This window comes from Corapipo altera, unplaced genomic scaffold (genome assembly GCF_003945725.1).
Source record: "Corapipo altera isolate COAL_440 unplaced genomic scaffold, ASM394572v1 71, whole genome shotgun sequence".
NCBI lineage: Eukaryota > Metazoa > Chordata > Aves > Passeriformes > Pipridae > Corapipo > Corapipo altera.
In genome coordinates, this window is record NW_020884916.1 from 4,024,747 (window position 1) to 4,051,232 (window position 26,486).

A 26,486-nucleotide genomic window follows, 5' to 3' on the forward strand; every position below is an offset into this window, starting at 1 on the left:
CGTGGAAAACCTGCCGAGGAGAAAAGGATCAAGGGAAGGGAGCAGGACATGAGAAACAAAGCACTGTGAGGGCATAAAAACGTATCTAAAAATGCATTTCTCCTGAGCTTCATGGTGAGACATCTTCCCTCTTTCTAAACAGGTAAGTGGCATCAGCAGTGATCAGAATCAATGGACTAGGATGTCCTTCCATCAGTCTTCCCTTTCCCACCTCACCCAGATCCTAGACCACCTCACCACCTTCAAATTATTCCTTCCTCGAAAGCCAGGCAATGTTTTCTTTTCTTTTATAATCGACCTTAAAAATAAGCTATCCAGCAAAACAAGCCTTGATGACATCTGTCAGGGCATTACCAGAGTGCCTGTGGCGGGGTTCAGGGTGTAGGAGGAGTTGTGGGGTTTGGCTTTCGTGTCGGGTGACAAAGGCTCGCTGTTGCGGTACCAGCTGTAAGTGGACTTTGGGAAACCTTCATTCTCGTGGCAGTGAAGAGAGGCTGACTTGCCAACAGGTACAGCTTTAGGCACAGTGCATCTGGGAGTCATGGGTTTCACTGTGGGGCGACACAAAGCAGGTGAATGGCACTGGGCTGAGCAGAACTAAGTCTTTTCTGACCTACTTTCCATAACCGTGCTAAGAAAGCGTCAAAACTTTCTGTCATTTGCAGTTTGGACGCTGGAGAGACCCACGGCCCCTTCTGGTCCCTCTTGCAGAGGTGTCTGGGGTGGGTGTGGTACCTTGGACCGTGAGCTGGATGTTGATCTCGTCGATGCTTTTGGTGTCGGAGGGCGCTGCCACCTCGCAGCGATACGTGGCCGTGTCCATCCGGGTGGTGTTCTTGATCACCAGGGATGTCCGGCTCAGGATCTCTGCCCGGGTCGCAAAGTCTCCTGATACAGAGGAAAGAGGGAGGAAGAAACCAAGGGAAGTCACACAGGCTCATTTTGGGCATATAAATTAGGAGGTTGAACTTCGACTCTGGAGTCGAGGGAACAACCTAAAAGGAACTTGATGCTTGAAAGGCCACAAAGGAAAGCAATGCTGCCAACCGTGGAAGAGGATGGACTGGAAAGCACCATTCCAAATCTCACAAAGAGTGGCAAAATCCAACTTCCAAGACAGCTTCAGGCCTTGTCCCCTTTGGAAGATTCATTTGGATGTGGCTGTTGGTCCCATCTAAAGTGCTGGAGTAATTCCAAATGGAGTCAGGCCCTACTGGCATCGGAGTTTTCCTGTCAAGCCAAGGAGTTTGCTTCTAATCTCATGCTCCCAGGACGCTGCAGAGCCCTGTGCTGCCTCAGCAGTGGGCACTGACAGCTCCACACACACATCCCTTCTGAAGGGCAGGTGGAGCCCTCGGATGTCACACGGAAAGACAGGAGGGGTCAGTGCCTGCTCCTGAGAGCTCAGACACCCAGTGACCACGCAGGGCCCAGCAGGCTCTGCACGAGGGAAGCTGCAGCATTTGCTCTCCTACCCAAGAAGTATCTTTTACCTTCTCCAGCTCTCTGTGGCTCCCTACTGTGACCTGTCAATAATAAGGGCAGGGAGGAAAGAACATCCTGCTCCCTCTCCATCCTGCACTTTGACTGCTGGACTCTGTTCCAGAAGAAAGCAGCAAGACAGCCAGAGCTCCTGCCTTTCACAGCCTTGTTTGTTCTCCATTGTGCTGCTTCTGAGGCTGTTTTGGAAATCTAAGAGCAAAGAATCTTCATACCCTGCATTTTATTGTCAAAAAACACGTAAGAGGTTTCTCCGTCTCGGATTTTCTTCCACTCGATCCTGGGATCTGGCGTCACAGTGGATTTAATGATGCAGGACAGCTCAACACCTAGCAGGAGAAATAATGGGAATACAGATTAATAGGAAGCAGCTGTATTTTAGCTCTGCTTTAGGCAGCCTCACTCAGTGTTTTATTAGGAGATGCTGCCCACAAAGCAGAGCCTTCCCTTTCATCTGACAAACAGAAACACTGCTGGGTTCCAGGGGCTATTGGGGAAGATGGATTTTGGCCAGCAAAAATAATAATCAAGCAGCTATCAACTACGGAGAGGAATGAACACACTGTTCCCTGCAGGCTGTGACTTATGGCAAACAAGCCCTGATGACAGGGTGAGCCCACAGCACTGTCCTGCTGCTGCTCTGAGCTGCAGCGTGAGTCAGGGAGGCACAATCTCCCTGGGCAGTGTCTGGTGATGCACCGAGACCATGATTCCTGGGGATAAATCCAGAAAACACCCTCCCCTTTGAAGCTGGCACTGGCATCTCATCTGTACAGAACACGGCATGAGAGGTGGCTTCCCAGAATCCCAGTGCAGGTTTAAGAGGACCAAGATAAAATATAAATCTCCCGACTCCCTCTTCAGTGTATTAATTGCAAGGCAACTGCTTTTCCTTCTTTTGGGATCCAGTTCAACAAAGCACTTAGGCACACACTTGGCAATGCCAATGGCTCGCAGGGGGCCTCAATAAACCATTTTAAACAGGGTGAACCAAAGACATGTTCTTAGGCACTTCTCTGAATCCCAGGCTCTCGTGGTCCTGCCTCCCACAAGAAACCAAATACCAATAAGAATTTTCCCCAATTCTTTGGCCTGGTGCAAATCTCCACAGGCAGCACAGCCACTCACTCTGGAATTCCTGCACCACGGGCTGGGTGTTGCTGGATATCAGCTCCACAGCCAAGAGTCTGCAGCCTGGAAAAACAAACAGAAGGTAATAAGAAATAGCACAGCTCATAAGTCACCCAGCTAGAAACACACTGCCTGCTGAGAAATCATCTCTGAGGGCTGGCTTCCCCAGATAAAACCTTTTCCTGGCTACTAACACTGCTCCAGCAGGACTAAGTTTATTTAGGAGTTGTGGTGTAAATACAGGAAAATATAATTGTTAGAAGTAGCAATTAAAGAGGAGGATTAACATAATGGCACAAAAGCAGTGACAGCATGAGCCATTTCCTTGTGCCTTGTGCTTATTTAGATGGTAAAAGAACTCTGATAATGCAGGAGTGAAAGTCTTTATTTTGCAAATGAATTTGATGGTCAGGAAAAGGGAGGAAGCAGAGCAACCTCCAGAGATCTGGTCAGTGCCTGGAAATGGAAAGTGCCAGGCCTGGCCCATAACACATGCTGATGACATCTGAAGGGTTTTAAGTGTGGTAATGTAAAATATGAGGTAATAAATCATGAAAGGAGAAGACAGGAGTTCAGCTGTGAGACTCTTTGTACCACCAGCTTGCTTGTTCCCTTCTTGCTCTGAGCACCAACGTGTTCCCAATTAATCCAGTCATTTTCCCTCCTTCATGTGTTATTTTGTTTTGAAAAATCTGCCTCCCATGTCCCTTCTGTTGTTCATTCCACCAGAGCAGGTACCAACAACACTCATATTCTACTGGATACCCAACTCACCAACAGCTCCCTGGAGGGAGAAGGAAACAAGCAGGGGGTGCCTGGCGTGGCACAGGAGGAAGAAAGTGACCCAAACACCTTCATCACAGAGGATATTTTGGGTCTGGGTGTTCTGGCTGTTGCAAAGCCTCTCAGTCAGGCTCTGGTGTTCACAAATCACGTTGCTCCCAAGCCCTGTCTTATAGAGGAGGAGGACACACACCTTAATTAGTGCCAAAATAATCAGCTGCAGGGGTCTGCCGTGGCCCCTCGTGCAGCTTTGCTGTGCCAAAGCCCATCAGAAGCTTGTGGAAAGGATGGACAGATGCCCACTGACCTGGCTGGGCATCGATCACACAGCAGGTTAAAGATGATGGGAACTGGTGCCTCAGTGACCAGAGATGCAGCTAAAGGTTTGGACTGTCTTAGGCAGAGTAAAACATCATAACAAGCGTGAATAGAAAGCAGGAAAGGCAGCTGAAGTGAGATGTGAGAAAGAAAATGATCTTCAGCATCGTGACAAATAGGTGGAAATTCCTCTGCTGGCTTTCAGGGTGGAGAGAGACTCTGACAATGCAGGGGAGAAACACCTCTGGTGGAGTGGCTCAGTCTAAGAGAGCAAGGCAGCAGTCTGAGAAACACTCAAGAGCTGCACAGGCACTCCCACTGAAAGCTTGAGGGCCTTCAACACCTAAAATCCTTCCAGGAATTTCAAAATGTTCCCTGCTGATTCCTGTCCCTCATTGTTTGCTTCCCTTGGAGCCCCGGTGCTGATACCCCAAAGACCACCAGGGAGAGCTGAAGTTTGGCAAGGTTTAGAAGCTGCCTTTGTGTACAAAAATCATTGTTACTCACACAAAAGCCACTGGCTGATGCAAACTAATAGTTGGCCTGGCCAAAACTGCTCTTAGCAGGACCTTTCCACCCTTCCCTCTTCTGCACTGGAGACATTCATGCAGCATTTGGGATTAATCCAATATTGAGCTAAAATGACAGTGCTCTGGACTGTGGCCTGGACTTTAATGTAGATATTTGGGAGAAGTCTCTGTTCATCACAGAATCATGGAATTGTTTGGGTTGGAAGGGACCTTAAAGCTCATCTCATTCCACCCCCTGCCATGGGCAGGGACACCTTCCACCAGCCCAGGTTGCTCCAAGCCCTGTCCAGCCTGGCCTTGGACACTTCCAGGGATGGGACAGTCACAGCTTCTCTGGGCAACCTGTGCCAGGGCCTCCCCACCCTCACAGGGAAGAATTCCTTCCCAACATCCCATCTAAACCTGTTCTCTCTCAGTTTGAACCTTTTCCCCCTTGTCCTGTCACTACATGCTCTTGCAAGAAGCCCTTTGATACTCTCAGGTGTTCTGTCTGTGATCCTTGCTTTGCTCCCTGGAGAGCATGGACAGATTTCACTGATCCCAGCAAACCCCCAGAGCACTGGGAGTACTTAGTCCCAGAAGATAAGACTTTTGGGAAAACCCTTTTGAAATCTTTGGGCATATTTTTAACAACAATGTAGGGATCTTCATACAGACAAGGCATTCAGTGGCCTCTGCTGTTCCTGCTTCTGGAACCAAGAGAGAATTAATGGAGAGCCCAGCTCTGAGCACTCAGCTGATCTGAGGAGATGCTGGTTGGCCTCCTGCTCAGGAGAGGTGGCTCTAATAAGGAATTTGGCTCAGCTTTCAAAAAGGGGGAAGCTGTGGGCTCTGCCTTCTTCAGAGACAGCACCATCAGGGAACTGAGTTATGGAAACAATTCCCAAGTGATGAGACCCTTCCAAAATCTGCAGAGCACCTGAAGAGCCACAGAAGGCACCTTCCACAGCATCTACCTGGTCAGTGCTACCTATATATCCTCCTCTTGGAAAAACTAGAGAAAGAAGGAGAGGGAAAGGGTTCCTCGATCCTTAAAGGAAACTTGTACCAGTTTGGGTTTTGTTATGGATTGTTGCTTACACAGCATAATTTTTCAGAAAAATGGTGCCCCATCAAAGAGACATCATGATAACAGTCCTGCTGAGGTACATCTGCTGCAGCTACAATATCAGCTCAGTTGTAGGAGGGGATGGCAAAACCACACTGTTGTGTTGCTCTGAGGGAGTTATGACTCCACAAATGTTCACTCCAAGACAGTGGGACTCCATCAGCTCCAGCCCCATCTCACTGCTCAGAAATTGTTCACAGCAGGCTTTTTCTCACCCACTAAACACAAGAGATTCAGGTCTATCCCTCAGGCACGAAGCAGGATGACAACAAATTTTAAGGCAGAAGCTGAGTCCTTGGAGACTGTGTGAGAGGTTCTGACATTATTACGTGTATTGACTGTGGGCAAGAGATCAATGTGGCTGCTTAAATCACTGCTAAGACAGATTTATTCTCCTCTCTGTGGCACAATGCTGCAAGTAGCATGTTCTAAATTACAAGAAGGCGACAGCAAACCAAAACACAAACCTCAAGTGACCATACAGACTGCAGAGCAGGGGCAGAGTGCCTTAATAGCTCTTCTTAGCATTACTTTTGGGTATGCCTTGTTCTCCAGTCTCCCTGGAGCTGCAGGAATCTTCACCAAGCCAGTGCTCCCCAGATGGCTGTAAATCAGTGCCAGGGTGATCCCTGCTCTGTCACATTTCCCTGCTGTGGGCAAGGGTTGTCCCTTCAGTGAGCACACTTAAGGTTTGCTTTGTTTTGAGTGTTAAATCATCCTTTTAAAAGGAGTGTTCCAAAGGTGTTCCTTTAGGCCTCTTTCAGCCCAGTGCAAATAAGCAGCAAGGGTTTGGTGTTATGTAAATCTCACTTCAAAGGCACCCAGGGTTTGGAGAACAGCAGGAATAGCCATGAATTCCCGTTCCAGAGCAGCATATGTGCCACAGCAGAGGCACCTACCAGATCTCTGTGTTCTACATCCCTGAATTCCTCCCAGATCCGTATGTTCGATATCCCTGAATTCCTACCAGATCTGTATGTGCTGCATCTCCCAATTCCCACCAGATCTCTCTGTGCTGCATCTCCCAAATCCTACCAGATCTGTATGTTCTACACTCCTGAATACCTACCAGATCTGTATGTGCTACAGAATCAGCCAGACATATGGTTGAATCCCAAATGTCATCAGTCCTCCAAAATAGAATCCAGGACAAGGCAGTGAAGTCTATAGCATTTTCTTATGGCACTTTTTTTTTTCATCTAAAGAGATCCAGCCCAGGCTTGTTACTGTGACTCATGTTATCTGAATCATTTTAAAATGCTATACTGAAAAAAAAAAGCAGCTTTATAGACAACTTGATGTGTTAAATCTCCTCTCTCTGAACTGTTCAAAGCCAAGCCTGACCTTCCATCTCCTTCCATCCCCGTCTCTGCTTGAAAACTCCAGGCAGAAACTTGAAGAGGGGGTGAAGTGTTCCTGAAGAATTGCAGGCAAAGTAAAAGGATGACCAGGAAACAGTTGGGATGAGTTGCTGCCAACAGTCTGTGCTGCAGCATCGCTCGATATCGCGGTTATCTGATACGGTAATTTTAGTTAATGCACTGTCAGGCACAAGCAGTACAAAAACCACGCAGCTGTATTTAAACACCTGCCCACTAAACCAACAAAAATATGCCTTGCTTGAGGTGTCCATCATCACTAAGCCCTTGGTTGATTTGCAATTCAAAGCGTGTCTAAGCCATGTGGGAATGCTGCGATAAACCACATGCCTTGTTAAGCATCTTGGCTCTCCGGGTGGTTACTCAGTGTAGCAGGAGAGCTACTGAGTGAGTGATATGTTGTTAGGTGTTAAAACATGTCAGCTGAACCCTCTGCACGTCAGCACGTTGTTGGCTGCCAGTTTGGAGGTGCCCCTGGAGCATCCATCCCCACCCTGGGAGTGGTGGGGACAAGGCCAGCCCAGGCAGGAGAGCTGTGAGGGACAGCAGACCCCAGCACTGTCCCTGCCTCCCAGGGGCTGTGTGTGTGTGCAGGGAGGAAGCTGATGGTGAAATGTGGGGGAAAACCCCAGAGGAAAGCGGAGGAAGCCACACAGAGCTGGGCTGGATAAGACAAGGAAGGGGGAGGCTGGGTTTCTGCCCGCAGCTTATTTTGAGGAAATCACCATAAGCCCTTTCAGGAACATCTGACCATCTGCCTCGAAATATCCATCCTTTTGTCTCCCAGTGCTCCAGGCTCTTTATCCCCCCTCCTCTCTATCCCCAGTGTGTCTCTTTGTGATCATACAATGCAACTTGTGCCAGGTGGTGCAGGGCAGACAACACAGCATGGCACAGGAATGAGAGACCAGTGTGTTTGGCATTTTTTGGTTATATTTTTGGGGATTTTTTTTGTCTGTTCTTTGGAACTTCAAGAATAGCTCAAGGGACTTAAACGTACTTGTGATACATAAAGACTGGATTTATAAAGGGTGCATAAACCTTTTGTAGCGCTCAGTCTTAACTTCCAGCCCCAGGAGCTGGTTGTATGTTTGCTCTGGCACCCAAGTGGCAGGTTCAAAGCCCCTTGAAGCTGAGAGAAGGGAGCTGGTCCGGTGACCTGAGCGAGCTGCATGCCTTTTTTATTCCATTTTTCCACGGTGTGTCCCTGAGATCAGCAGGCCAAGCCCGACTCCGGGGTGGGCTGCCCTGCTGGAGAACAATGTAGATGTGCAGCAAGTGATTAGTGAACAAAAGCTTAGGAGTGACTCCGTCCAAATTAAGTAACAGATGGACCTGGTCTGTGTGGGAGCTGATAACGGTTATAAAAAGGCCATCACCAGACTGTGGCCAGCCCACCCTGGAAAAAACCCACTCAGTCGTAAATCCTCTGTGCTGTTATAGCTGCTTGTGCTGGTAAAGCTTTATTTTTACCAGCTATCATAAAGCAGTGTGGCTTATTTTAGATGCAGGGCTTGTACCGCTCAGCTAAAAGGGTGCCAGCTCCAAACAGGGGAGATGTGCCTGCCTGGGCAGGGAGCATGAGGCATAATTAACCCAGAGAAGGAAAAATGCAACGTTACAGAGCAGGCTTTGGCATTCCACGTGGTCCAGGCTTTTACTTTCCTCCTCCTCTTAGGTAGCTGGCTGCTGGTCCTCTCTTCTGAAATGCTGATCACAAGGGTCTGGTGGTCTCAGCGGGACCAGGACTCCACAGGATGAAGTTGTGTGGAGGACTGTCAAGCATTTGTGTTCATCTGAAGATGTAATTTGGGATTTTGCTCTTAATTCGCTCTCTTCCTGCTCACCAGCAGAGAAGGGTGAGGAGATGCCTGACTTTCAAATAGAGTATGTGCAGTTCTGGAACAAAATCTTAACCTGCTTAAATCTCCTGATTTAAATCTCCTGACTTAGACTGGGACCTTAAAGACCAGTCTGACTGTATTTGCTGCAGAGAAGGCTCATTAGCACCCAGGCCATGCACACAGTCTTTTTTTTTTTCCTCCTTCCTTTTTCTTTCCCTCTCCTTCTTTTCTTCTTTCATTTTCTTTTTGTCTTTCCCCCCTTTTGGGCAGGAGGATTTACTGTTCTACCTCCTAATCAGACAGCAGAGCACAGCCACCCTCAGGAGTGAAACAGGTTGGTACTGAGGAGATTTGGAGCCCTCCTAGGACAAAAGCCTCTCTGCAAAGCAGCCTCCTCTGCAGCCAAACACTCCCCCTCTCTCCCGTGCAGGGAGGGAAGTGTGGGTGTTGCCTGTGAAGACCACACAGAGCTTTCTGATGGTTTCCCCAAGCTTGGTTTCATCACGTTGGGATGCAGCTGCAGACAGACTGTCTCAAATCACCACCTGATCAGGGCTTCTGGAGGTAAGAGTTTCACAACCTCTGCTTGCTGTTGTGCTCACGGCATTGCAGCGTGGTTAGAGGTCAGGTATTAAGGTCCTACACATCTACACCCTCACAGAAACAACACAGCCTGTTCTCAGGATCAGATCTACACGCCACCCACTCAGCAAATCCTTAGGCCCAGGCTAGGAGGAGACACCCTGAGCCGTGCTGCAGAGCTGGATGAGCAGGCAGAGCTCAAAGTTATGGTCTTAGCCCAAGTTTGAGCTCTTGGCCGGACCTGCTGAGCTTGGACCTCGTCCTCCAGCACGTTCTCGTGCTCTGCTCTCCTCAGGGGGGCACAGATGCTTTAGGAGGGAGCAGAGGTGAGCTGGTGGCTGGCAACCTGAGCAGAAAGCTCCCAGGCTGAAGGGCTTAGCACACTGATCCCATTTCATTCAAACAGGTTTTCACCTGTCCCAACAGACGTGGCTGGAGATACGAGCTCCACTAAGGGATCTACTGCCATCAAGGAGAAGATGGACATTTAATATTTTGCAGATGTGGATGCACAAGCCTTGCCCAACACCTTAATCCATGAATATCTGGTCCTATCTCTCCTGTTTTCCCAAGCTCATCCCCTGGTTTCTGGCTCTTCTCCTGGAAAGGACTGACTGTACATGCAAGACGGGAGGGAAGCAATATTTGTGTGGATGACTAATGCCTAATACTTAAAAGAGATTAAGATGGAAGCAGCAAGAGCTAGAGAGTTTCCAGCATGTCAGATTGCATCTCCTTCTGGAATATATTTCAGGCCATCTTCAGATCCAAGAGAAGATGGAAAGAGTTAGAATTTGGCCCTGAAAATCTGGGATGAAGGGTAATGGAAAGGGACCAGAAAGGAAGCATGAATAAGAAAACTGTGTGTAGATGAGGCTGTTACTACCAGCCCTTGCATTGCTGAATTACTTCTCCCATTCAAAAAAAAACCCCAAAAAAACCAAAAAACATGAGGCTGAACTGAAAGTCTTGTTTTCCTTGTGTAAGCAACAGGGAACAGGGCATGAAGCTTCTGTGTTGCATTAGATACCACTGACCAGGGGATTAAGTCCTGCCCAGATCATTTCTTATGCCTTGCTGGCCTCTGAGGTCAAGCCCCTTACACAGATGACTTGGGCTTCCAGTGCTAGGCTGACTCTCCAGGAGGAAAAAACAAGGGCAGGTGGCCTTGCTGGGTGGCTCTGAGGGATGGCCATCAGGCAGGAGAGCTTCTAATTACAGCTGCACCAAGGTTTTGGCAAAAACCAGATGAGAAATACAGATTACTTGGCCAGGAACGTATCAAACCAGTCACACTGTGCTGAGCACTGGTCTGGCCATTTTCATTAACAAATGGACACTGTAATTACACCTTCAACCTGGGCTGGCTCACGGCCAATAAGGACTATGAAGATCAGTGCAGTCACAGAAAATGGGACATGAGGGGATCCCAGGAGGTCAACTCATCCCCACCTCTGCTTTAAGGCATGAAAACCCAAAGGGTACAGCTGGATGGGCCCCTGGAACCCTGAGGAACCTGTCCCCATGATCATCTTCATCTGTCCAAGTGCTGCACATTTCTCAGCTGAGCCTCAATCCCTTCAAATTCAGTGTCCCCTGTAACTCAGTGAGGATGTACAGTTCCAGTTCACTAGAGGAAAAAACTGAGGAATGAAAGCCAGGAAGAGCAAGGAACATGCTATCTCAGCCAGCAGTGGATATGCCATTCTGTGTGACCTGTTTACCAGATGAGAGTGCCCTGCAACAGCAAATCCCAGGAACAAAGACAGTGAACACTGAAGAGAAGTGGAAATTTTTGCAAAGGGCAGATTTGAAACCAACCCTTCCTGCCTATTCCCACTTGCCTTCCATTGTTTCCCAGCCCCAAGAACTGCCATGCAGGCACATCCTACGTTATTTCTCACTTCAGCAAGTCCCCTTCCTCCCCAAAGTGGCAGATGCTGATACCAAATTAGTGCAAAGTGGGAGGGAACCAGCAGATAACTGTCACAAGAGCCAGGGGCAATGGTCCTCCCCCTGTCCTCTCCCTCTCTCCCAGCAGGACTCTCCTTGCAGGCCACAGATGCTGAGGGATGTCTCCAGGACAGAGCAGGGTCAGTGAGACATGACAGGGATCTATGGCCAGGATCAGGGACACAGAACGAGCTGCAATGGGAAAAGGGGCAAGTTCCTTTATTTTTGTCTTGTGTGGGAATTTGACTCAAGGATTGCTGAGAATCTCATAAGCCAGGGTGACGTTTTCCAGGCTCCGCGCCAGCCAACGCACAGACTTGATCTCAGCAGGTACTTGACTTCCCCAGGAGCTGGGATGCCTGGTACCTGCCTGACCCTGGCTTTTGATGAGGACACATATCTCAAAAGCTGCCTGCAATGCAAAGACAGGAACTAAGCGGATATGCTATCAGCTCCAGGCTTTGCAGTGCTCCTCAGAGCCTGGCTGTGTCCCAACCATCAATACAGAGACTTGGAGGGGTTTAGCCTCTAATCCCCTATTCCTCTGTCTGTGACTCTAATCTCCTGATCCTCCCTTCTCCTCCAGCCTATAGCTTGACCAGCAAAACACGGATCTGAAGTTCTGCTTATCGGGGACCCAACCATGTCATCTTCCTGTGGAAAATGGGAGTTGGGAAGAGAGCAGCAGCCAGCAGAGCCAAGAGCCGAGAGTAGGCTGGAGAAGGGAACAGGAGAGGGCGTGAGCAAGCACACAGAGAAATCATTTATGACAAGACCGAAAGCAGCTCTCGTTTTAAGAACATTTCCTCCAATTTTACAGTATAATTTCTGTCCTTTTCTGCGTGTGTGTAATTCTAGCCCCGGGTATAAACCACGATTGTCTCGCTAATGCGCCGCACAAAACATGTACAAATGAACGTTGCGAGGGGCTGGCTGCAGGCACCGAGGGAACATTCACATCTGCCTATGAGCGTGTGAGACCAAGAGCCTGTGATTCCACTGCCGTCATTCCAGGCTGGAGAGGTGGGGCCCTGCCTCTGTGAGGCAGCTTTGAAGCTCTGCAGCGAATCCGTCAGAACAAAGGATGCGGCTCTACCAGGGGGAGGAAAAAAAGGCATCCTGGAGACGTGTGAGCTGGGGGGGAGACGTGATTTCGGGGGCAGCTCCGAATCACACGAGCAGATCTGAGAAGACTTACCTTGTTAACATCAGGCTGCGCAAACCTGCGCGGGGAGAAGCGCCGCAGGGTTCAGAGGAGATTATTTTCTTGGGAAGTGCATCGGGGAATTAAAGGGAGCCCAAACGAAGGCACAGACAGACAAAGATGAAAAGCGTTGACACAGAGAGCTATTAGGGAGATGCTGGCATAAATGAGCAGGGGAAGAGGGAGGGGACTCAGAGAAAAGAGTGAGGACAAAACCCAGCCTGGCTTGTCCCAGCCTGGATTCCTGACCAAGGCAAGCTTGTTTAATGGAGCAGAAACGAGCCTTGGCACGGAGGGGTTAAGAGATTGCTTGTCCTGGGGGAGTTGAATTAGCCACGTATCTGGGAACTAACTTCTCCCAGACCCTGACTTGTTTTCCTCTTTAAACATCATCTGCTGCTATTTTTAGCAGAGAATTTTCTCAGCCGAATGCTCCCAGTCGAGTCCTGGTCAGAGGCCCTTTTCCCAGAGAGACACAGGCCCAGCAGCACGTGCTGGTCCCCAGTTAAGCTCAGCTCTGCTGCACTGTCCTGCCAGCTTTGGGGGGTTTGTATCATGCTGCCAGGTCTCTCCTGAGGAATGGAGGACAGTCCCCCTTCCAGCATGGTGCAGGCATATTAAATAACCTCACAGACCCCAAAAAGCCAGGGGAGGCTGCAATCTGGCTTGCAGAGTCAGAAACAGCTGAAGAAGGGGGGCAGACTGGACTTGGTAACTTGGCTGAAGGCTTTAGGAATGTGAATGGGAAAAAAGGTGGGAAGGAGATGGAAAGAAATGATTAGGCTGATATTAATAACAGGATCTGCTTCTCAGCACTGCAATCTATTTGGATTCATTCCAGCTCCTCCAAGGAAACCATGGAAGCCTTTATTGTTCATAAAAGTTGCAACTAAATTCGGACTGTATAAAGCTTAAGGAAATACCTCTCAGAGGACAACCCTGCCTTGGCTGCTGGAAACAAATGAGGTAACTCCCTTCCTCTACTCTGCTTTTCTTGGGGCCTTTATCCCTCCTTAGCCAAAACCCCAACCTGTCCATCAGCCCATCCCTCCCTCCCCTGGCTCCTGAGCCTCCAGCACAGGGAGTTATCTGTCTGCCTGGGTGCAATTAGCAATGTGTCAGTGGATGTCTGGGGTGGTTCTCAGGGAAGCAACGCTTGTAACTGCTTTTATCTACAGCCTGATTTAATACCTGCCTGCCAGAGATCAGCATGTAAATCAAAAAGGCCAGATCAGGGCACATGGGTGGACAAATTGAGTAAAACAGGAACAAACCCTTGGCTTGTCTGTGCTAATGTGCAGTTCAAGCTGGGATCCCCGGGAGGATCAAGCCCTCTGGATGCCAGGGATGAAGTCGAGCAGCGCCGGGTACAGCAGAGCCACAGTCAGGAAGGCCCCTCTAACAATGGCCCCTTCTTGGTCAGTGTATCTGTTCCCTGTGTGTCTTGGAGTCATGTCAGTGAAGCAAACAGATTGGGAACATATTTGCACTCCCCACAGCAGTACAGAAGCCAACCCTGACACAGAGGAGCAAGCTGGGCTCTTTGCTGCTCCGCGCCTCAGCGCCAAGTTTCCAGCTCGGCTTGAAACCTGTGGCCGAGCCCTCCTTTGGCAGGGTCAGGAAACACTCTGCTCTCAGCTCCTGCTTGGAGAAGGCTTGGCAGCTGGCTCCAGGAGTGGGGAGCCAGGCTGAGCTCACCTGAGCACCCCTGAAGGCCCCCAGGTGAGACCATACCTGGCACAGTGCGGCTTTGCCTGGCCACGCTTAAACAAATGGGGCCCAGGACAGCAGGAACCCTGACAGATGCCACACAAGGCTTGTCCCAGTGGCAAGAGCTGCCTTCAAAAAGCTTCCCCAAGCCCTGCAGGAATCCCAGGAGCCCCAGATTCCTCTCTTGACCTCCATGTACACATTCCAACACATGGCACTTAACCTTTGAGGCTCCTCTGAAAATCCCAGTGCCAGCATTTCACGGATGAGTATGTTCCCCTCACATCTGCCCCCTGTATCAGATGCTGCCAGCACGGCTCTCTCTGCTGGCTCTGCTCCCAGCTGAAGGACAGACAATAGGCATTTGAATCCAGTCTCCACTTCCCCTCCCAAACAGCCTGGGGGAGATGGCAGATCAGAGCTGAGACAGCGCTGAGAGCAGGGCTTGCCAGCCACTGACAACTCTCTAGATCTCGGCCTGCCTTTGCTTTCCCTCCCAGTGCCACTGAACCACTGGCTGCAGTTGTCACGGGGCACACAGGCCAGATCTGCTGGGCAAGTCCTGGCAGCCTCCAGCTTGCCAAACCAAGGGCATCTTTTTCCAGCACGGTGCTGCTGCCAAAATCGACTGCCACACTGGATTCCCGACCTGCCAGCCATGACACTGCTCAGTGCACCTCTCCTGGACCTCTCTGCCGTGCCAGCTCACCTGGAAACCCACCAGCCACCTCCTTGACCTCCGCTTGCTCACTCTTAGGAGCATCTACCTGCAATTAACTGATCCAGGCAGTGCCTGGAGCACAGAGAGGAGCAGTTCCACCTGCGGGAGGTTCAACGAGGATCCAGCAAGAGCTCCTTTGGATTCTCCTGAAAAATCACATTCCATCTTTCTAGAAATAGCTCTGCTTCTGGAGCCATTCAGCCTGTTTGCCAACACTTCTGCTGCTTCAGAGATAACAACAGTGAGTGAGGAAAAACCTGTCTAGACACCGTTTGCCTTCCATGGACTCCCATTGCTACATCAAAGCACCCCTTCAAACAAACCTGCAAACTGGCCAAGTAATAATCCCCAGCTCTTCTGTGCCTGCTCCAGCCAGAGGCAAGGACCCATCCCATCATGCTTCGGAGTTTATCTCTAATCCAGGGCCTTCTGACGATAAGAGGAGAGGCAGGATGAAAAATCTCATTACAGGAACATGAGCAGAAGTTACCTGGCTTCACGCTACCCAGGTAGGGGCTACATCCCTTCTGCTCTCACCTGAGCAAGCTGCAAACCTCCAGCTCCTTTCAAAAGCTGCCATACACTTGTCCCACTTGTCCCTCCCATTCTGAGTGCTGGATCCCTTGCCATTCCAAACCCATCTCCATGAATGCTGAGCAAGCTCTGCTACAACCTGGAGATCAAAAAGTATCTTCCTGAGGCACCCAAAGTCAGCTTGACCACCAAGAGGCAGCAGGTCACTATCACAGCAGGACCAAGGCACAGGAGCTCAGGGAAACACTCAAAATACCTTGAAACCAAGGGAGCTGGAGAGATTTTTAGGTTTCTTGAGCACAGGTTACTTGAAGCCACTGCTGTGGGGAAGCATCTGGCACTAGCATCAAGCACTGACCCCACGCAGCCACCACAAGAGCAAGATCTAGCTCATTATTTTAATAAGGGTCCTTTGAAATACCTTCTGTGTGAGAGACAGCTAAGAAAATCCCGTCTGGCTTTATTCTGTCTCAGGCAGAAACAGCCTTTATTTAGCAAACTGCTGCTAACAGCTCTGTCTCATTAGTCAGTGTTTCGGGAACCAGGCTGCAATTGTTCTGAAGTCTGGCATTGCAGAAAGAGCCTTGATAATGAGGTCTACAGGAGACGATTCCTCCTGACAGGCCCACAATGACCTAGAAATCCTACTTAATTCCCTGTCAGAGAAAAGTGCTGAGTAACAGCAGAGGTGCAGAGGCTCTGGGGGCCGAGGGAGCTGCAGCCTCTGTTCACACTTCAGAGCTCTGGGGTGGCAAAGCCAGCCCTGCTGAGCTGCAGCAGCTCCCCAGAGAAAGCTCGTGGGGCAGATAGGTGGGGTTTACCTTGGGAAGGTTTGTAGCCTCACCTGTGAAAGGCCTGGCACCACGCAGAGGGCTGGGAGCAGGAGTCCCTGATAACACAACAGCAGCAGGCACTCGGAAAAGCCTGGCACTAGGCAGGGCTCCTTGGAAGAGCCCTCAACAGCAGCACCTGGATGTGGGCTTCTCAGTGCACTAAGCACTGTCTCCTCCGGATCTGCCTGCAGACTGTGCCAAAACCCTGCCAGAGAACTCCCTGACTCAAGCAGCTCAACTTTCACCTCTGTCCCTCGTTCTGGAGTGTCCAGGAGCTCACCAGCTCCACCTGCACAGCCACCACTGCCACCAGCAGAGACTGTGGAGAGTCCTACTGTGGAAGAAGCCTCTCCTGCCACATCCTGGAGCTGCACAAGGGCTGTCTCCTCGCCCGAGGACGTGGGATGCTCACTGGGAGTGCCCCGGAGGCAGCAGGGAATTTTTGACACGTTCTGCCCCAACCCCTTGCCCTTGGAGGAACACGCAGCAGGCTGGCACAGGCTTGGGCAGCACAGACACCACTTTCAAGTGGTTTGTGTCCAACAACCAGCGCGTGTTCGTGGTCAGGAACCTCTGGGCTGGGTGGCCCAGAGCCAGCTGGGCCAGAGGATGAGGTGGAGGGACCCAGCAGGAATGTGGGCAGGATACAGCTGACCTTGAAGACCACCCCCAACACAGACCCTTACAGGCATGTGCTTGCCACCTGTTTCAGCCAGCAGACATGGGACTAAAGCAGGAATTCTGGAACTGAATGCACAGTCTGTTCAGGAGTGATCTGAAGACTCCCACCCACGTGAAGCTGATGGGTGCTGTCCCCCAGCCCCTTGCCCAGGAATGCATCTCACGTGTGAGACTGCAAATGCAGCCCTGTTTAAAGCACGGCTCAAACCTGCCAAAAAAAAAGGAATGTGGGAATGAAATCACCAGCCGAAACAGTGTCTAGAGACAAGCTAAGCCAAGTCCCTCGAGTGTCAGCACCAGAAGGAGGGCTCAGAAATGGAGAACCCAGCTCCCTCTGCACCAGCTCTGCTGGCACACACAGAGGATCTGCCTCAGAGACATGAGGGAAAGACATATGCTGAGAAGGGAAGGACCAGCTTTATTTTCCCAGCCTGTGTTCCCACCAGAGATGTGCTTTCAAGACTGCCTTGCAAAGTAGGAATTAAATCCAAAGGTGCCTGTGCATCTTCCTTGCTGTCATCCCCTTATCAGATATCTACAGCCTGCTCTGAGCCAGAAGATGAAAGGATCATAACACCACTTATCTTCCCACTTAAGAACATGCTTAACAGCTTGCTCCTAAAGAGGAGGACACTCAAGGCTGGGGAAGCAGCTGTAAATTCTGCAAATGGGCTTCCTTGCATTTCTTTGAAGGAGCTACTGCTTCTCAATGAGGGACACAGACACCAAAAGGAAGCTGGAAAGAGGGAAGCCTTTGTAGCAAAGATAGACTTTGCCTCACGTCCAGAACGTGAAGCTGAATGGCAGATGTGAGATGTATGGCATGTGTGCCTCAGAAGTGACCGAGCATGAGCCAGGAATTGAGAAGCTCTTGGGAAATATGTAAGCAGCCAGAATTATGACATATTTGTCACTCCAAAACCATGCTCTCCTCGGGACTGTGCAGTGTCACAGCCAAGAAGGAGATCCCCTCACATGCTGCAGGCACAACTGCTGCATGCAACCCAGCTCCAGCTCTACACATTGAGGCCAGGACCTCTCCCCCAGAGCACCGTGTCTGAATCTGACCCTCATCTCCCCTCTTTGTAGAGCTACTTGTAATCACGGTGAACCTGGGCCCAGCTTGCCTTTGTCATTTAATAGCTGAGTCAAACTGTCAAAACAGCCAAACAGGATCTGTTCCAAATATTTGCAGAGAGAGGAGGATCAAGGAGCCTGCAGCAGAACACCAGGAGCCTGCCCAAGAGAGGAGAACAATCCCTATTGTGGACCAACAGCGGGATGCTCGTGGGCGACGATGATGCCTTGGCACCGTGTGGGGAAAGAGCCCCCAAATCCTCCCATGCTCATGCAGCACTACAAATAAACTGGAATCTGGAGTCCCCTCTGTCCCCTGGCAAGGCCCCAGTGCTCCAGCCCCTCAGACTGATCAGCCCTGGCCGGAGCTCAGCTGTTGGCTTGGGGAACTCAAGGAGCAGTTGGCAACTGAGAAAGGGGGGTCCCCGGGTGCCTCAGAAGCTGCTGCCAGCCCCAGCACAGACTTCAAAGGGCTTATCTTGCCCTGTGCTGTGGGAGAGCACGTGGTGCCCGTGGGTGAGGACAGCTGTGTGTTGGCCAGGCCCACCAGAGGATTCCTGACAGAAGAGGAGAGATGTTAGTACCTGGTTTAACCTCCCCTCCAGCACGCACGAGGCAGCTTTGGCAGGCAGAGCTCCATGCTGCCCTGCTATTTATGGGATGTTGAAAACTGGCCAAAATAAAGGGAAAACACCAGCTCTATAAGGATGCTTACCAACTCAAACAGCCAGTTCTGCTCGAGGGAGAGCCCATGAGGCTCGGGAGGTGATTACAAGGCACTCTGCCTTTCATCTCCACATCGCCAGTTCAAAGGCAACCCCATCAGCTCTGACCAGGCTGTAGCCAACTAAGAGCTGTTTGCTCCTGCACAAGACAGGAGATAAGCCACTGCCTCCCTGCTCCCCGAGAAACCAGCCCAGCTCCATCAATGTGCAACCTCAGCAGAGCAGCCAAGACCAAAGAGGGAGGGAAACCAGCACCTCCTCTGCTGCGGGAGCCTCTCCATCAGCAGGGAGATCCATGGTGGGTGAAGCCAACCTGCTTCATGGCACATGTGTCCAGTCCTGCCAGCAAAGCACAGAGCAATCACTCTACCACAGGGTTATGTTTTATTTCTCCCACCTTGGCTGTTGGTATCTGAACACCTCAACAACCCACTCTTCTGAGGACCAAGGACTCCCACAGGCTGGGGAAGCCAGGGCTGGTCCAGAGCACAGACCTGGGACTTCCCTTTCTAAGGTGCCCTCACTACTACAGAGTGGATGTTTTCCAGGCTCTAAAAATAACCAACCCCAAACAACGTGGTGGGTTTTAAATAAACATTTATCTTCGAGCTTCTGCAGAGATCAATACAGAAGAATAAGATTAAAGCAAAGATTTAAATGTGTATTAAAAATAGCTGCTGCTAAGTTCCTTCGAGGGGATAAAAGCTGTTTCACAGAAGCAGCAAGAGCTGCAGGACTTTGCAACACCTTCCCTGCTGTGAAGGCTCCCGGAAATCATTCAGGAGAGTGTTAGCAGCCAGAGCCTCGGGAGGAAGTCCATTAGCAGGCAACAATCTCCTTAATGGACCCTGGGGTCTGTGGAAGAGCTGCTGTGGACACTGGGGTTCTTTCCACTGCTGTGATTCAAGCTCACTCAGCCATTACCATCCCATACTCCAAGGAATGCTGCTCATCTTTATGGCAGCCCAGCAGCACCATGAATTAATCTTCTGGGGGGCTTTCAGTGAGTGAGGACACAAATTGGTGCAGAGTTTTTGCTTTTTTCTTTTATTTTCTTTTTTGGCAGCACCCAGCAAACAACCCTGTGTGCAGAAACCTCGCGTGCTGCTGTAACGCAGGGAACAGCAGCAACATCCATTAAACCTGTGTTTTTTTCAAGGATAACACCCCAGCAAAACAGAAATACTGTCTCCGTGGGTGATTTTGGGCTGAAAGATCAAGCAGAGCCTTGTACATTCACATGCAGACAAAAATCATTAAGTCCTCTGCTGTGCAACCACCTCCACTCGAGGTCTCAGAGAACACTGGAGCCACCCCGGAGAGATGAGAAGTGGCAGGAACCTTTCTGCTGGGAATAAAAAGCAGGACTGCTGTGCTGAGCACTATTTCTCTGTTTAAAAGGTAAGCTTGGCTCTCCAAACAGCTCTCCTCCGTGACCTTGCTCGCCAGCCTTATTCTGTATTGCTAATGAAACACAACCCCTGACTCGCTTTGGACGCGTGGAATTTTATGCGCTCCCTCAGCAACCACTGAAGGACTTCATGGCTGTAAATCCTGAGATACAGGGGGCAAGGCTGCCAAAAACGGCATGGGAATTAGGTGTCTCAAGCGGGGGAGTGAGCAGGGAAGTCAGATGCTTTCGATAGGCATGAATTTTTATAAGTATTACACTTCCACCCTTCAAAACAGGGCCTAAAAGTGTCCCAGTCTGCGTCCTCGCTGCAAAATACTGGCCACTTATATAAGAAATTGCCCAAAGTTTATTAAGGCAGGGATTTTCTGAAGAGGTCATGGGCATTAGAAACCCAGCCTAGTAATTGGAACAAATCCCCTTAGATTTCAGTGGATTTCTCCAGCTCAGCAGAAAATCTTACCTAGTCCACCAAAATATATTTTTAATAGCGTGATTAAAAAAAAAAAAATCTTAAAATACTGCTGAACATCATCAACTGCTGCCTTTTAGCCATATGCCAAAGATAGAGTAACTCCCTGGCACGTTGCAGTTTTAAAGCTCAGTGTCTTCACATGAGCCAGCTGTGCCCAACTGAATTAAGAGGGCTCTTAAAAAACCACTGATCTTACATTTGTGTTGTAATAATCAGGTACATTGAAGGGAGGAGGTTAGAGCGTGTTCTGGCTTTAACTCTGAAATCCCTAGGATTTATGACTTAAAAAAAAAAAAAAGAAAACCTTGAGCATTATCTGAACACAATTTAATTTCACCTATATCTGCTCTGAAAACCCCTCATTTCCCCTCGTAACTGACTCTGTGTTAAGCCCCGTGCTCCATCCCATGAGGGCACCACAGGACCCAATACTTTGTATTATTTATAGTGACAAGTGATTCTTGCATGACAGAACAATTCCCATTAATTTTCTGAGCTTATCTGAAGTACCTGTGGGCTGTCAGGTCACAACACGTACGTGGCTTCGTTTCTTTTTAATTAGGTAATGCCAGCCTAGGGTTGACTGGACTCCCATTTGACAGCTCTCAGCAGTTTACAGGTGAGTTCATGGGAATCTGCCCCCAACTGTGCTCTCAGGAGCAGTGGAAATTGCTGAGATGATTTGTTTTAATTTTTTTTTTATTATTATTTATTTTTTTCGCCAACTCCCATTTACGAGCTCTGCTTCTGCCTCTGCTGCTCTTTTCTCTGCTGGTTTTCTGGTTTGGAACAGGCACCAAAAGCAACTTCCTTCAATACCCAACACAGCTTGAAGATCTGCAGAGGAACAGCCTCTCTAGACCTCTTTTTTTGCATGTTGGGGGTTTTTTTTCTAAGAAATTTAAAGGCCTGGCTTAGGATGCTGCTCTAAAGAACAGGACACCAGCCCTGTTCTGCAGCTGTCTTGGTGTTGCCCTCCCAGGCCTTGTGCTGGACAGCTGAGCTCCTGCACAGGAGCCACACAAAGCTTCCTTAGAGTAGGAAATGCAGGAAGGCAACCCAAGTGCTAACAGGACCTCAGCTGGCCATTCCTGTGCAGGAAACACCTCCAATATACACCTCCCTCAACCTTTATTCCCCAAGGAAGCTGCCTGACCTCTAAAAGGAGAAGCAAAAGCTTGTGAGGAGCTGGTTATCCCTGAGACCAACATTCTGGTGAAGTCCACAGAGTGCTGTCCTGTTCCCCACAGATGTATTTTGGTAAGTCTCTACAAAAGAAAAGAATTAAACTCTCCAAATAACACCTCCCATCTCAGGGGGTTTTTTTGCTGTGGGTGTGAGAGCTCTGCAGGGTCAGAAGCAAACAAAGACTTGAGCTTTCAGGCCAAAAAAAAGTTCAGTTTTTGTGTTATTATTTATTTTTCTGAAACTGAAACCTCTCGTTTCCAGCAGGGAGCTGGAGAACTGTGACCCAGCAGGTATTTCCTCTGCCCCAAGTGCCAGAACTGCACCCAGCAGCAACTCAGGCCCTTTGGGTGAAATTTCAGCCCGTGTCCAGAACACTCATTAGTGCAATTAAAGCCATTAAGTGGTGGTTGGGCCATGTCCTGACTCAGGGCTTTGCTGCACACACCCTCACTCCTCCACTGCACAGATTTAGTGGTTGAATCTGGTGTTGATCCTGTGTCTCATGAAAACATGATACTCCCTGGGGGTTCAGAGGGAAGGCAACCAGCCCTTATCAATTGGGAAAAGATGGTGCAGTTCATATTCCAGTCGATGGAGAAGCCAGATTGAGAATGTAATTATCCTAATTAGTTTTGTAATCTCGAATTCATCTCTTTTTTTTTTTTTTTTTAATATAAACAGCAGTTTCCAAGCAGGCCATCGGCTTTTTGCACAGAGCAGTGGTTTTATCTTGTTGAGGGGCATGCTGGCAACACTCACTCTTGTTTTGCAGGCAAGGACTCTTGAGGACTCAGGATCCTGTTGGCCTGTGGAAATCATTCCCTTTGCTAACTCCCTCCCACCACTTCAGGCTGGCTCAGTGAGGAGTTCACGAACCTTCTCCGGATCATCAGGGCTTGATGCAATCAACTGTGAAGCATTAGCTCTAAATATACAACTGGGAGGCCAGTTCTGCTTCAACACACAAACACCCATGGCAGAGGATGAGAAAGTAGCCAGCCCAATTTGCAAGAGAAACTTAAATAATAATCCAAGCAAGCTGCAAGGAAAGCAGAAGCAAGTGGGGGCTAATCACTGCTTTGCCCTTTGGAGATGACTAGAGTTAGGGGTAAACTGGCACAGCCCTCAGGTAGAGCAGCTTTTGCCCTTGTTTGTGGAGCTAAATGTAGCGGCTCATTCCACTTTGTTTACTTGTTTAGGTGATTTTTTTGGCAGCTCAACGCGTGTCCCTGGTGCAAATCCTCAGTGTGAGGACAGATAACTGAAAAACAGCTGCAGCGGGGCCAAGAGACCCAGAATTCAACTTGTACAGTGAAAACAAACAGTAAAAGAACCCAAGTTCACGAGCAGAGCAACATCTCAGTCCACAGCTCTTTCTCCTCATTAAAGAAAACACATTTTACTCTCTGAACTTGCTTCAACCAAGTAATTGTCAGAAGTATTCAGGGCAAGAGGGAATGTGCTGGTGTCACGTTCTTCTGTCAACAGCTGTAAAGGAGATGTGCATCCAACTACTCTTTGGTGGCCATGCCAGATACTGCTTACCCAAATAGGAACACCAAGCCCTTCCCAGGAATTTTTTTGAAGATGTTATTAAGCATCTGATTTTGGCAGGGCTCTCAAAGCTATTTGTCCCGATTTTTTTTACTGCCTGTTGAAAAGAAAGCAATACTGCAAATACTTCCCATCAGAAAATACCAACAAGCAACTTATCATCACTGCAAGAGAGCTAACAACATTTCCAGTGAGTGATTCTTGGCACCGACAGCTGACTCGGAACAGTTGTTGGTGGCTGGGACAGATGGACTTCATATATTAAAAAAAATAAAAAAAAAATAAAAAGGAAATGAGAACTTCTACTCCATAGATTTTAAAAAGCCTTTTGCAAAATCCAACATATTACTGAACCCTCAGAATTAAATCGAAAGGAGATTTGAACATAATGAGCTTTAAAACTGAAATGTGCCCGGGACTTGCCAGATCGCCCCATCGAGGGCTATAAAGTATCAGCATGTTTTGTTTTCAATGGGAAATATTTGGAGGTTTTGGGAAGGTCTCCACAGCCCGTGAAATCCTCAAAATCCAAATATTTGTTTCCACAGGGAAGGTGGCAACAGGAGACCTCAAGGTAGGAGGCAGCACTGATATCAGCTGTGAGCCCCACTTTCCATCGCTGCCTCTGAGAGCTTCCTCTGGTTTAATTATGACCATGGCATTTCCCTGATGTGCAGAATCTTTAGATGCTTTCAGTGCCTAGAGCTGGGAATGGACTGAATGCTCCACGCTTCGCTGGTTCCCGTTTTATGGCAATGTTTTAAGGCCACTATCAAGAAGAGGGTTTGTTCTGGCAATAACACACAGGAGGAGGCAACCCCAGCTCACAACACTTGGAGTCAAAACAGCAGCTCAGAGTCTAGAGCAGGTCAGAGTTTGACAGCTTGGGATCTCAGCATCTTGTGAGCTTTGTCTGCTTCTGTTTATGCCTTTTTTTTTTTCCCCCACCAAGTAGCCAGTTGGCACAAACACATCCTTGCAGTCACACTCCCATCCCACTATCCAGCACCAGCCCTGCAGTCTCCAGTACATATTTAATTTTACACACTGCTGACAGTGTGACCCTGACTTAATGGGGTGTCCTCAGCACCTCAAGTCAAGTGTAGTGGAACACACTTTTTTATTCTCAGCCTCACTTTTGCCCACTCTTTGGGACTTTTGAGCCCAAATCTAAACCAGTAAAGGATGAGGCACTTTGATTTGACTGGAAATTTGATGGAAAGTAAATCCTGTTACCACTTGGTTTACTCACCAGATAAATGTTTTCAGGCAGAGGTGTGAAACTAGTGGTGTTTGGCTGTTTTGTAGCAACTATTGTCTCTCTAAAGAAATGTAGAAACATCTGTAGTTTGTTTCCAGGATTCAAGGAGAGTTTCTAGGCTGGATTCAACAGGACACTTGAGCATAACAGAGGAAGGAAACGGGGCACCTTTCTACCCTGCAGCTGTGAGGAAAAGCTGTGCCAAGTCTGTCGTTTATCCCATTCAAAGGGAGAAGCCAAATCCAGAGTCAGCACCTGGAGAGAACTGTGTGATGCTCCAGGATCAGGCACTCCCGACTTTTCCTGCTGAAACTGCTTCTGCTACAAACCACAGCAAAGCAAATGAACACCAGACCCTGGGGCGCGTGACAACCATCTCCTCACTGCAGATGAGTGTCACAGTCATCTCCTTGCCCCTCCACCGACTGTTTTGGGGAATAGTGCCCAAACCTCACTTTATTTGAGGCCCAGGGAGGCTCTGTTTGGCGTCACTGGAGAATTGTTTTTTGTCCTTAGATAAACTGTTTGAAATATTTCAATACACTTCAGCCTTGAGTTGACCCAACACAGCTACTGGTGAGTCTGTACACGGGTTATGGGTGTTTTGGTACTCAGGGGCTGGTTGTCAGCCCAACCCCACTCCATCCCATCTTCTCCTCCTGCCATCTGGGCGGACAGGGGGGAGGGACACACGAGCCCACCGGCTGCTGTCCCCCTCCTCATCCCCCCAGCTATTAATAGCCAGACAACAAATGAGCCCAAACTCATTCCTGAGCGGAATTAGCAAATGTTTTTGCAATTAAAACTGCAAACATTCATGCGGGGCCCCCCGAACAATAGGCGCCTGTGCCTGGTCTTGAATAGGCACTAGTGTCCGCCCTGCCTGCCTGCCGAGCCTGCACATTCCTGGCACCCTCAGCCCTGGACCCGCTCCTTGCTGAGCTGGGTTTTGGGATGTTTCCTCCTGTGTCGCGTGTGTGTGTGTGTGTGTCCCACAGTCCCTGAAGCACCACGCTCCCCGCGGGTCCTTGGTGCCGGCCAGCCCCGTCCCGTCCCACATCCCGACGGCTCCTGCATCCCCCCGGGGTGGGGGCAGCGCATCCCTGCGCTCCCCGGGGCGAGGGTCGGGGCAGCGCATCCTTCCCCGCACTTACCCGTACGGAGTTGAAGCAGCGCATCCCTCCCCTTCCCCAGGATGCCACCAGAGCAGCGCATCTCCCCCTTTCCCCGGGATAGCGATCAGGGCAGCGCATCCCTTCCCCGGGACCGCGACCAGGGTCACATCCCTCCTCCCTCCCTTCCCTGGGATCGCGACCGGGGCAGCGCATTTCCCCCTTTCTCCGGGATCGCAACCAGGGCAGCGCATCCCTTCTCCCTCTCTTTTCTCCGGGATCGGGACGGTGGCAACACATCTCTCCTCCCTCTGTTACTCCGGGATGGGGACGGGGGCAGCGCATCCCTCCTCCCTTTCCCTGGGATGGGGACTGGGGCAGCGCATCCCTCCTCTCTTTCTCTGGGATCGGGACAGTGGTAACGCATCTCTCCTCCCTCTGTTTCCCGGGATCGGGACGGGGGCAGCGCATCCCTGCTCCCTTTGCCCGGGCCGGGTCCGGGTCCGGCGCATCCCCCGGGTCCGGGGCGGGCGGTGGGTGCCGGGGCGGTGCCGGGGGGGCTGTGCCGGGCGGTACTCACCGAGCAGGGGCAGGAGCAGGAGCCGGAGCAGCTCCGGCCGCCGCAGCGCCATGATGGGGTGTGCGGAGCCGAGCCGAGCCTGCGCAGTGCCCGCGGCCCGCGGGCGGGGGGAGCGGGGCCGGCCCGGGCACCGCGGGGGGACCGGCCCGGGGGCGGGACCGGCCCGGGGGGCACCCACCGCACCCACCGCACCCACCGCACCCCCGGGGGGGCGGAGAGGCGTGGGGAATGGGGGTGGTACCCGCAGCGAGCGGGTGGAGAGAAGGGATGATCCCGGGGGAGGGACCCCGGG

The 26,486-nt window shown here is 50.2% G+C and overlaps 1 protein-coding gene across 1 annotated transcript; it reads right to left on the bottom strand.

The window, feature by feature from the left end:
* Positions 1-342: 342 nt before the first annotated feature.
* Positions 343-26,274, bottom strand: JAM3 (junctional adhesion molecule 3). Its single transcript, XM_027655427.1, has 5 exons — positions 26,195-26,274; positions 2,629-2,694; positions 1,716-1,829; positions 736-888; positions 343-551 (listed from the first exon to the last, which is right to left on the bottom strand). The coding sequence occupies exons 1-5, from the start codon at positions 26,244-26,246 to the stop codon at positions 343-345; spliced, it is 594 nt and encodes a 197-aa protein (XP_027511228.1). The 5' UTR covers positions 26,247-26,274.
* Positions 26,275-26,486: the final 212 nt, after the last annotated feature.